At 23.7% G+C, this 13,186-nt stretch overlaps 1 protein-coding gene across 1 annotated transcript in view; it reads left to right on the forward strand.

Annotated features, from left to right (window-relative positions):
- The window catches only part of LOC117169549 (ras-related protein Rab-8A), a 21,399-nt gene that overhangs the window by 2,112 nt on the left and 6,101 nt on the right, over nucleotides 1–13,186 (forward strand). Inside the window, exons 2-4 of the mRNA XM_033355970.1 lie at nucleotides 7,236–7,296; nucleotides 11,257–11,395; nucleotides 12,247–12,450. Coding sequence (XP_033211861.1) covers nucleotides 7,236–7,296; nucleotides 11,257–11,395; nucleotides 12,247–12,450 — 404 coding nt within the window. The remainder of the gene's footprint in view (nucleotides 1–7,235; nucleotides 7,297–11,256; nucleotides 11,396–12,246; nucleotides 12,451–13,186) is intronic.

Genomic DNA, 13,186 nt, shown 5'->3' on the forward strand with positions numbered 1-13,186 from the left:
ATATTAAAAAATTTTTCTTACTATTTACAAGATGATGGATTTTTGTAAATCTTATAAATCCTCTAGTGAGAATCTATTTGATAACTATCAATTTGCCAAGTGCTATTTACCAATAGCGACCCCTTCTCGAAATAATCAACTTTTATTGCATTTTTTATGAATTAAAATGTTTGTTTATTAGAATCCATTTTCGTTGATTTGCAACAATTAAATTTTTTTAATTTGAAAAATCAATCATTGAAAATGGAAGAAAATTGATTATTAAATTATCAAAAGTAAAAGATTAATCGGAAAAAATAATTAATAATAGAATTATTAACCGTCAACAATTGAAGACTTTAAATAACATTCGGTTTCAACAGTTTAATTTACAAATGTCACAACAGCTGCTTCTACTGCATCTATCTATAATCATTGTTGACTTTTTCAAGAAACAAATTTTTATTATTTATTTAAATAGAAGTAAAAGTAGAATTTTCTGTTACAAAATGGATGTAGTTAAAAGAATATGTTGAATTTTTTTGTAATCTTTTAAAATTCCCAAGCCAAATATTACTTTGCCAATGGCGACCCCTTTTTAAAAAAATCAGCTTTCATTGCATTTTTTATGGAGTAAAATGTTTTTTTATTAAATTTAATTTTATCCCATTCACAACATTTGAAAATTTATTTGTTTGAAATTAAAGAAAACTGAAAATTTAATTTCTGGGAATTGAAGCAAAGATAAGTTTTCAACTGTTGAAAATTGAAGAACATTGATCATTGAATTTTGAAAAGATGAAAATTCAATTATTGAAAAGCAAAGAAAATCGAACATTAAACTGTTGAAAATTGAAGAAAATGAATAATTGAATTTTTAACAGTTAAACATTTTATTGTTGAAAATTAAAGCAAATTTAAGAAAATCGATAACTGAATTATTAACAGTAGAACAGTTGGAACTTTTTTAAATCACATTCAATTTCCTACTGAGAGTCCATTGGATAACTATTAATTTGCCAAAAAAAATATTATTTGCAAGTAGCGACCCGTTTTTGAAAAGTTCGACTTTTTTCAAAAATTTTATTTCATGGATTAAAATATTTATAAATCACTTTTATCATTATTATTATAATTATTTATTAATCAATTATTTAATTATTAATTCTCTTCTATTTCCAGCAGTACAGTTTTCCACAGTTGATTTATCATAATTAATTATCCACTTTCTTCCATTTTCAATAGTTGAAAACTAAATCTTTCCCAATTTTGAACAATTAAAAATTCACATTTTGGTATTTGAATTTAACTATATTTTGTCAACTTTTTTTTTAATTTACCTGCTTTTTATTTCAAATAAAAAATCATTTTTATTGAAATATCTACTATCACATTACTCGTCGAAAATTCATCTTTTTAGTTGAAAATTGAACTACTTGTTTGAGGGTTGAACCACTTTATAAAAAAAATTATTTTTTGTTGGAAATTTATCATTTTAAGCTGAAACTTCAACACTTAAATGAAAAAAAGAACTGTTTTGTTGAAAACTTAATTATTTTGTTAAAAATTTAACTATTTTGTTAGAAAGTCATATTTTTTGGTCGAAAATTCAATTGTTTCTTCAAACATTAGTCTTGTATAATAGAAACGTCATCTTTTGCTCTTAAAATAAATAAATAAATCTAAAAATTTTAACTTTCAATGTGAAATTGTGTTTCTAAAGTCTGTATTAAAGTGATAAGATCTGCAGTCAAGGATTTTTATCAAAACACTTTTTTTTACCATTTATAGTATAATTTGAACTACGAAATTCTTGGAAATAAAAAAAAATTCAACGATCAAATGTGGAGAACACACTCCTAAGAATGACTTAATTTACACTTTTTTGAAACCAAAAGAAAAAAATTTAAAAGAAATAAAAGGCAACCTTTTTTTTAATCTCGTATTTTTTATTTCTTTTTTAAATCACAATCAAAAAACATTTAAAAACAATTTACCTACCTATCGTTTCTCAAATCTCTCCTATATGATTCTTGTTTTTTTTTTCATTTCCAAGAATTAGTGGTTAAATTTGAATGTTAGACGTTCAAAAAGAATTTAAATTTTAATTAATCAGGAATTTAATTCATTAAACTTAAATAATAATTTTGTCAATTCTTCAACTTTAAAACTTAAGCGCTTTAACCTAATTTAATTCACATTTCTGCACTTTTTAAATTTATAAAATAGGAACTGAAACTTTTTAAAACTTTTTTTTTAAAGAAAGGAACGTTAAAAATTTTACACAAAATGAATCAGTACTATGTAAAACAAAGAGTATTAATTGAATCAAGGCGGAAATCTAATTTTCAGAAACTATACTAATTTTTATTTTTTCATTTGATCCCAAAAAGATAAATATTGAATTAAAAATTATTTTTAAGCAGAATAATAGAATTCTTATTATTTTTTGTGTGATTATATGTATCGATTTCAAGCAAAAAATTATAAACCTGGACGGAAGTCCGATAAAACTTCAAATCTGTAAATTAAGTTCTATTGTTGGAAATATAAGCAGAATCCCTTTATTCAATTCATCGATTTCTTTATTTTTAGAAAAGTGTAATAGTCTCAACCAAATCAATATTTGTAAAAAAGAAAAAAAATTGAATTTATTTATTATAATTAATAATATTGGCTGTATTAAGACTATTATACTTTTCTAAAAATAAATAAATCTATGGATTAAATAAAGGAATACTACTTTCAATTCTTGTTTCCAAAAATAGAATTTAATTTTCAGATTTGAAATTTTCTCAGTATTTTATTCCAGGTTTATGATTTTTTGCTAGAAATCGTTACCTATTATCATTTAATTTATTTTGGTATTAATTTTTTTCTAATTATTTAGTTTTCCGCCTTTTGGAATATAATAAAAGCATGTAAAGAATTAATTATAACTTATGATAATTAAATTTCTAATCATTTAAATTATAGTGACATTTTTGCTATTAATCGCATTTTATTTATTTAAAGCCACAAGCTTGATTAACGATGACTGTTAGCTACAGAGTTCTTATCAGTTTATTATAGACTTCAGAACTTTAGTCTATATTTAAACAAAAATTGCGGAAAAGTATCAGATCCTATAGTTAATTAATTATTTAATAAATTTAGAAAATAAAGAAATGCAAATTAAAAATTATTTGCAATATTTTTAAAATAAACCACTTTTGTGTCGATAATTTTTTGTTGAAGCATGGCATTATAAGTACAATTAATTACAATTAATTATTGTGATAGTATTATACATACATTATAATTAATTAATTTGCATATCTTCGTTCTATTCCAAGAGGCGAAAAATTAAATTGAAAACTATTTATTTTAAGCAAAAAATTTAAGTTAATTAAATTAAGAAGGAAATCTAATAATTAGACATTTTAATTAATTACTTTCTATATTATCATTTTATTCGAAGCAAAAAGTTAAAATGAAACTTATTTTTATGCAGATTAATAGAATTTTAATTTTTTCTTATGATTATAGTTATCGATTGGAAGCAAACAAATTTAATGATATCAAAATGGAAATCTAATAATTGAAGATTGTAATTATTTAATTTGCATATTTTCGATTTATTCTAAAGGCGGAAAATTTAATTAAGATAATTATTTTTAAGCAGATAAATAATATTATCAATATTTTTTAATGGTTCTACATATTAATTTGAAGCAGAAATTTAAATTAATTAAATCCTAAAGGGAATCTAATAATAAGAAATTTTAATTAATGAATTTTCATTTTAATCCAAAGACGAAAAATTTATTTAAGTAATTCTTTCTAAGCAGATTAATAGAATTACAACAATTCTTAATGATTATTATGTATTAATTTTAAGCAAAAATAAAAAATAATCATAACGATTGAAAAATCCCAAAAAATAAATATTCTGTCACTTTAAAATGCCTGAAAAAGAAAATATATAAAATGGAATATTCTCAAAAAATACAAATTACCGAAATATAAATATCCCGGCTTTGAAAATTCTCGAATGATTACAAATAATAAAATTTCCAACATAAAATTGCCGAATTATAAAATGCATGAACAATTTATAATATTACCAACTTGGCAAAATCCTGAATAATGATATTATTTATGATATTGCCGAATTGTAAAATTCCCGAATAATTAAATTCATTACCGAAAATTTTCGAGATATAAAATTCACGAATTTAAAAAAATATAAAAATGTTTTTGTATAAATATGACTAGTTTACTAAGGGTCCAATAATCGAAGATTTATTGTCACGGGCATCTTTTTTGATGTTTCAAGTTTTTCAAAATTAATGTTTAATTTTAAAATGCCAATAATTGGAGAAAAAATATATGTTTCTGGACGAAAAATTTCATTTTAAGATGTGCATAATATTTTTTTAATTACAAAAAAGAGCACAAAAAACAAATACTAAACTTAATATTAAAAACATTTAATAAATTTTGAGACAAATCAGTGCTGAATCACCCTGAAAATTTTGTTTAAAAAACGTTAATAGATTCGAAGAAAATTTCGGAATATTTTTTTTCATTTGAGGCGCACTTGTTCTTTTTACATTTATTTCTTAATAAAATTTTCATAGAATTATTATTTTTTATTCAAACAATAGTTTAAAAACAATTTAAACATTGCACAAAAATTTCTTTAGTAAAAACATTTTATCATTGTATTTCAAATAAATAAATAATATTTGAATACACAAATTTTTTAATTATTTAAATTCAGGAATTTTTTAGTTCTTCCTAATTCGGCAACTTTATGTCAGGAAAAGTCTTTAATATTATAAACAATTTAATTTTTAGGGGTTTTTAAAATTCAATAATACGTTAAACTATTTGGGAATTTTATTATTTTGAAATTTTATTATTCGGGGATTTTACAGTGTCGGGAATTTTATTTTTCAGGATTTTTCAAATTTGGTAATACGATAAACTGTTCGGAAATTTCATAATTCGTGAATTTTATTATTTGGGAATTTTATTATCTGGGAATTTTATTTTTCGGGATTTTTCAAATTCGGTTATATCATAAACTGTTCGGAAATATCTTTATTTTGGAATTTTCTTATCCGGGAATTTCACAGTGTCGAGAATGTTATTTTTCAGTAATTTTATTATTTGGGAATTTTATTATCTGCTAATTTTATCTTTCGGGATTTTTCAAATTCAGTTAAATGATAAACTGTCCGGGAATTTTATAATTCGTGAATTTTATAATTTGGAAATTTTATTATTCCGGTATTTTTCAAATTCGATAGTATGGTAAACTGACCAGGAATTTGATTATTCGGGACTTTTCTAATTCTTGAATTTTATTTTTTGGGAATTTTATTGTCTGGTAGTTTTATTATTCGAGAATTTTACAGTGTCGAGCATTTTATTTTTCGGGATTTTTCAAATTCGGTTAAATGATAAACTGTTCGGGAATTTTATTATTATGGAATTTTCTTATTCGGGAATTTTACAGTGTCGAGAATTTTAGTTTTCAGGATTTTTCGAATTCGGTAATATGATAAACTGCCCGGGAATTTTATTATTCGGAAATTTTATAATTCGTGAATTTTATTATTTGGAAATTTTATTATCTGGGAATCTTATTATTCGGGAATTTCACAGTGTCGAGAATTTTATTTTTCGGGATTTTTCGAATTCGATAATTCAGTTAAATGATAAACTGTCCGGGGATTTTATAATTCGTGAATTTTATTATTTAAGAATTTTATTATCTGGGAATTTTATTATTCGGGTTTTTTTTCAAATTCAATAATATGATAAACTGTTCGGGAATTTTCTTATTTTGGAATTTTCTTATTTGGGAATTTAGAGTGTCGGAAATTTTATTTTTCAGAATTTTTAAAATTCAGTAATACGATAAACTGTTGGAAAATTTCATAATTCGTGAATTTTATTATTTGGGAATTTTATATTTCGTGAGTTTTACAGTGTCGAGAATTTTATTTTTCGGGAATTTTATTATTTGGGAATTTTATTGTCTGGTAATTTTATTATTCGAGAATTTTACAGTGTCGAAAATTTTATTTTTCGGAATTTTTTAAATTCCGTTAAATGGTAAACTGTGCGTGAATTTCATAATTCGGGAATTTTATTATCTGGTAATTTTATTTTTCGGGAATTTTCAAATTCAGTTAAATGATAAACTGTCCGGGGATTTTATAATTAGTTAAGTTTATTATTTGGGAATTTCATTATCTGGGAATTTTATTAATTGGGTTTTTTTTTCAAATTCGGTAATATGATAAACTGTTCGGGAATTTTATTATTTTGGAATTTTGTTATTCGGAAATTTAGGAGTGTTGGAAATTTTATTTTTCAGAATTTTTCAAATTCGATAATACGATAAACTCTTAGGAAATTTCTTTATTCGTAAATTTTATTATTTGGGAATTTTATAAATCGTAAGTTTTACAGTGTCAAGAATTTTATTTTTCGGGAATTTTATTATTTGGGAATTTTTTGCTTGGTAATTTTATTATTCGAGAATTTTACAGTGTCGAGAATTTTATTTTTCGGGATTTTTTAAATTCGCTTAAATGGTAAACTGTGCGTGAATTTTATATATCGTGAAATTTATTATTTGGAAATTTTATTATCTGGGAATTTTATTATTTGGGAATTTTATTATCTGGTAATTTTATTATTCGGGAATTTTACAGTGTCGAAAATTTTATTTTCGGGATTTTTCAAATTCAGTAATATGATAAACTATTCGGGAATTTTATTATTTCAGAATTTTCTTATTCGGGAATTTTACAGCGTGGGAAATTTTATTTTTCAGGATTTTTCAAGTTCGGTAATTCGATAAACTGTTCGGAAATTTCATAATTCGTGAATTTGATTATTTGGGAATTTTATTATCTGGGAATTTCATTTTTCGGGATTTTTAAAATTTGGTAATACGATGAACTGTCCGGGAATTTAATTATTTGGAAATTTTATAATTCGTGAATTTTATTATTTGGGAATTTTATTATTCGGTAATTCTATAATTCGCGAATTTTATTATTTGGGAATAATATTATATGGGAATTATATTATTTGGGAATTGTATAATCTAGGAATTTAATTTTTCGTGATGTTTTAGCCGTAGCATTAATTACTCTGTATATTAACAGTCTTTTCAGGCTGAAAAGTTAAATAAATCAAAATATATTTCGAAGTAGATTAATGAAAATTTCATTCTTCTTTTATGATTATAGGTATCGATTTCAAGCAAAAAATTATAAACCTGGATGGAACACCGATAAAACTTCAAATCTGGTGAGCAAACTTGATTTTAAAATACACACAATTAATCATGTATTTACAAACAAAATATCCTTAAAAAGTAACCAAATTACGAAACTAGAATATAAATTTATCCATCCAAAATATTTAGGTACTTATAACATGTATTGATGAATTTTCTATTGAAAAACCTTTAAACTGAGAACTATCAAAACAAAAAAGAACGATCCTAGAATTCAAATTAAAGAGCGGTTTAAATAAAAGTTTCATATCACAGCCGCTAGATTTCGCGGCACGCTCTGGAAACAGTAACATTTCTTTCTCACAAGTGGTGAGAATGATCGAACATACTATATAAGTCACTCGAAACCCAGAAGTTTTAAGAGTCCGAAGCTGCTCAGGAAACTGTCAGTGGAATTCTCGTATCAAAAGCTGCGTTCCTCCTCTGGATAATTGTCACGCTATTGATTGCGACGAGTTCTCCTGTGAGGATTCTTTCGCCAAATATCGGCAGGAAATAAATTAATTTCCGCATACACGTTCATTCATTCGAGCGCGATTACAAACCGATAGGCGGCGTTTGTGTCACCAGGAAGTCAAAAATCTAGTAGCAATGTCAGGGTTCCGCGGTTCGAGTAAAATTCACTGATTAAAAACGGGTTTATTAAGTAAACTCCGTTCACTGTAGCAGCACACAAGACTCTTTATATTTTTTGATCAAAATAATTTGTTATTATTTTTCATCACTTCATTCTCTTCACATTCTTTTTCTTCGGAAAGGATAAAACTTACTAGTCGAATTCCTAACCTTAAAAGTAAAGGACACCTCTCATGTTTAACTATTTTTCACATGTTTTATATTCTTTTCGAAACAAATAGAAATATTTCATCGGTTTTTAGGAATTAATTTTGATTTCAAAAATATATAAAGCCAAAGAATCGGGTAAAACGTCAAATTTCTTTTACATGAAATTCAAAATCTTGGGAGATACAGGAGCCGCGGATAGGTGGCGCTAAAGATTCTGCGAAAATACAAATTGGATTTAATATTTTCGTTACTCGGTAGTTTTTCTTGCGTAGTTCTAAATTTTACAAATATAATAACATTATTGTTTGCTGAAAGAACGTTACGAAGGACGTGTTTCTTGTATTTTTACAGCGAATAGTTGAATTTTTAACTAGAAAATTACATTTTCAACAAAATAGTTAAATTTTCAACCAAAGAAATGAATTTTAAACCATGTACTTGAATTTCCGACTCAAAAAGATACATTTTGTAGTTTTTTACCAAAAATGAAATACTTAAATTTCCAGTAAAAAATGCAAGCAATTTTCAGCCAAAAATGAAATTAAAAAAAAAGAAACTAATTTTCAACAAAATAGATAAATTTTTAGTTAAAATAGCAAGTAAGAATTTTAACTACATAGTTAAATTTTTAACTAAAAATTTTTAACTAAAAACGATAAATTTTTAAACAAAACGAATGTTCAAAATAATTTTTAAAGTTTCAACCAAAGAAATGATATTTTTTTATCGCATACATAGATAAATTTTCAATCAAATAATTGATTTTTCAACTAAAAAACACTAAGGTGCAACAAAAAATACAATATTAAAAATTTCAGTTAATTCATTTAAAAAAAAAGAAAAACAGTTTTCATCAAATTAGCTCAATTTTTAACCGAATAGAAGTATCTTTTCAAAAATGTTAACAAACAAGTTTATCATTCAACGAAGTGGTTTTATTTTCAATAAAAAAAATGTTTTTTCTTAACGTAAAATTTAATATTTCCTATTTTAGACAAAAATGATTGTAAATAAGATGTTCAAATTCAACCAAAAAGACGAATTTTCAACAAATTCGTTAATTTTTCAAAATTAGTTGAATTCGACCAAAAAATTTATTAAAAGTTAACAAACATTATTGTTTTAACAATGTAGTATTATTTATCAAAAAACCGCAATTATCTAGCATTTTTCTAAGAGAATATTGTTATAAATAACACTAAATTGTTTTAATAATAACCTTTGTTAACTTTAATTGATTATTTCGTCACTCAAACTACAATGTGGAAATTTTCAATTGTATACAGTTTCATAATTTCGGATTTTATTTTCTGGGATTTTTTGTTCATCCCATTTACAAAAAATCTTTTGAAATGTTTTGAAACATTCCCAGGAATCTTAAGAAATTTTTTATATTCCTGAAACCTTTGAAAAATTTAAAAAGCTTTTACATTTTTTCGAAATCTTTGAAAATTTACATATAATTATTATTTTATTATATTTTTAATTTTTCAAAGTTGACAAAATTGCATTAAATCTTCCAGATTCTTTTTGTAATCTTCGACATAATTTGTAATGTTTCGAAATCTTTCTGAATATTATCTTAGTTTTAATTTTTTAACAAAAATTCATCGTCAATTTACCCTAGAATTTCAAGGAATTATATATTTTCCCTTTTTTCAACATTCTTCTAAATCTTCAAACAATTTCGAAATCTTAAAAAATCTAGATTTTGTTAAAAATTTTTTGAAACTATTTCAAGATATGAATTATATTCGAATATTTTCAAATCTAATCAATATCTTTTTAAATTATTTGAATATTTCCTAAAACTTTTTCAAAAATTCTGCAGAATTAAAAAAATGACCTTCCAGATTCTTTGACGAAAATTTTGGAAATCTTTTAAAATTTCTCTGATAACTTGAAATCATTCTTTCAGTTTCTTTAAATTCTTAAAAAGCTTCTAAGTTTTTCTCCCTCGAAATATTAAAAAATCTACATTTAGTTTTAAAGTTTTTCAATATTTTCACAATTTCTAAACTTTCTAAATATCTCTAAAGATGATTCGACTTTTATCTAAATTTCATTTTCAATTCTATGAAATTAAAAAAATTACCTTAAAACCTCCCACTTTCTTTTATCAAAATTTTGGAAATTTTTAAAAATATTCCATTAAAATTGATCTATTATTCATTTTTTTGCAAAAATACCGAAAATCAAAATTTTGTTTTAAAATTATGTAATCTTTTTAGAACTTCCAAACCTTCATTTGAATTCTTATGCAATCTTTTTGAATATTTTCTTGAAATTAATTGTTTAAACCAAAAAACTCATTTAAAATTCTCCCAGGAGTCTTAAACATTTTTTAAATCATAAAACGTTTCAAAAGTTCAAAATTTTCAAAGATCTGTATTTTCTCTAACATTTTTTTTACTATTTCAAGATGTAAATGATTTTTTAATCCTTTCAAAATTTCGAAATATAATTTCAAATTATTCGAATCTTACCTACATTTTTTAAAGAATTGTGCCAATTTCTTTTTTGACCATTTCAAAAATTACATATTTAAGAAATAATTAAAAAATTGTTAAAAAATTTTCCAAATTTCTTAGGCTATTTTTCTATTTTCTTGAAACCTTCTAAAATTCTTTGAAAAATTTCTAAATATATATTTATATACTCATAGAAATTTATATAGCTGATCCACTTCGAGCATAAAATTACGATTTGAAATTCGTACCAAAAATTAAAAAAGTAAGTCAGGCCATGTAATAGTTATCCGATACCCACCTAATCGAAATTCGTTTCACAAATATTTTTCAAAAAAAGAATTTTTATTGCAATTCGAAAATTCATTCATCCTTTATAAATTTATAGTATGGATATGAATATAATAATGACAATAATACGAACGCAATATCGATGTTATAAACATATTATTTTTTAATTAATTTAAATTAGAAATTGGGTAAGTATTACATGTTCTTAGATGTGCTACATCCAATTTGAATGATAAAATTTAAATATCTTCGGCATCCACTCTTTATTTTTTGATAATTTCAATTCCCTATTTAAAAACATTGAATGTTAATAAACAAATTAAAATCTTAGATAGTTTTTAAAAATCTACAAATTTAAATTTTCAGATATATTTTACACTGAATTTCCTAAATTATATTGAAGGATATTTTTTATATTTTTTAAAGGGACACTGCTGGTCAAGAACGATTTAGAACTTTAACAACAGCTTATTATCGAGGAGCAATGGGTATTTTACTAATGTATGATGTTACCAGTCTTGAAAGTTTTAATCATCTCTCGTACTGGCTACGCAACATTCAAGAGGTAGACATTATTTTACAATATAATAAACTGTATATTATAAAAAAATTATATATTTATTCATATATCCAGAGTGTCTAGCAAAATTTCTTCTTGAATTTTCCGCCTTTTTTGGCTTAAAAGTTCAACAATTTGGTAGAAAATTAACTTTTATATTGAAATTTAATATTTTAAATTGGAAGTTCAACTCTTTGTTAGAAAAATATTTTTTTTCTGTTCAAAATTATTTTTTTTATCTGAAAATGTAGCTATTCCACTTTTGGTCGAAAATTGTTCTTTTTTAATTGAAAATTCAACTATATTATAAAAATTTCGAGTTTTTAGCTCGAAAAATTAACTATTTTTTTGAAAATTCAACTATTCATATAAAAAATCATATATTGGCTTGAAGGGTTTACTATTTTCAAAAAAAAATCCTTTTTTTCTTTGAGTTCAACTGGTTGATATTATATTTTTTGATTCATTTTTTTAATTATCTGTTTAGTTGAGGATTCAATTATTTTCTAAAAAATTCGTTTCTTTTCTTTGCCGGATTTTTTTTTCAACAATTTACGTCCACACGAATTGTTATATCAAGTTGAAAATTTAGGAAATGAATTGAAAGGCCTTTTTTTGTATGATAGAATATTTGCATGGCCCTAACTTTTTGGAAATAGAAAAAACCCAAAAATTTCTCAAAAGAAAATTTGCTCTGCAATTACAAAAAATTTGAATGATACAAACTCTTTAGCTTTTTTTCACTCAACTTTACAAAATTTTAACTCAACATTTCAATTCATGTTCACGTGAATTGCTGTGGAAATGGGCTTAAAAAAAGGTTAAAAAATATTTAATAAATTATTTTCACTGAATAGAATGCCTCTCCGGATGTCGTAAAAGTCCTTGCGGCCAACAAATGCGATGCTCCTTTGAACAGAGCAGTGGATGCAGAAAGGGGACAAAAAATAGCCGAAAATTTCGATATGCCCTTCTTCGAGGTTTCTTGTAAAGAAAACATCAATATTGAAGAGGCTTTTCTCACCCTCGCCAGAAGAATAAGGGAACAACGAGGTCGAAGGGTAATTAAAAAAAAATTAATCAGATTTATATTATTTCTTTTTTCTAAATTATTTATTCCCATGAAATCTTTTCTCATACCTTGTAATTCCATTTTACGAAAAAATATTTTAGGAAATCAATTATGGATTAAGAATGAAATAAAAATAATGTTAAAATATTTGATGCAAAAAATAGTGAAAGTACCAACGAATGATTTATTAACTTATTTATTTAAAAACGGATTTTAAACAAATTTTTAAGAATTTCAAGGAATTCCAGAATATTTCTATGGATTTTAAGAGGTTTCATCAAATTTCATTAAAAAATTTAACAAATTTCGAAGGACTTCCACGAATTGTTGGGCTTTTAAAATGATTTCAGTGATTTTCCAAATATTTTAACTAATTAAAAATTTTTTTTTTCATTTTGAAGAAATATAAAAATATTTCGGCGTATTTTAAGGAATTTAATTTAATATTTTTCGAATTCCAAAGATTTTAAGTTATTTCTAGTGAATTTGGAAAATAAAATAAATTAAATCAAAGATTTATAGGTATTTAAGCGATTTTTTCAAGAGAACTTTAATAAATACTTTCAATTTAATTTTAATTTCAGAGAATTGAATACAAATTTTACAAAATTTAAAAAGTTTTAAAAAAATCAGGAAATTAAAAAAGTTTTCAAAAAAATTTCAATAAATTTCGAAGGACTTCCAAGGATTTTTTGGCATTTAAAATAATTTCAGTGGCTTTCTAA

The sequence above is a fragment of the Belonocnema kinseyi genome, chromosome 3 (assembly GCF_010883055.1).
Source record: "Belonocnema kinseyi isolate 2016_QV_RU_SX_M_011 chromosome 3, B_treatae_v1, whole genome shotgun sequence".
In the NCBI taxonomy this organism is placed as follows: Eukaryota; Metazoa; Arthropoda; class Insecta; order Hymenoptera; family Cynipidae; genus Belonocnema; species Belonocnema kinseyi.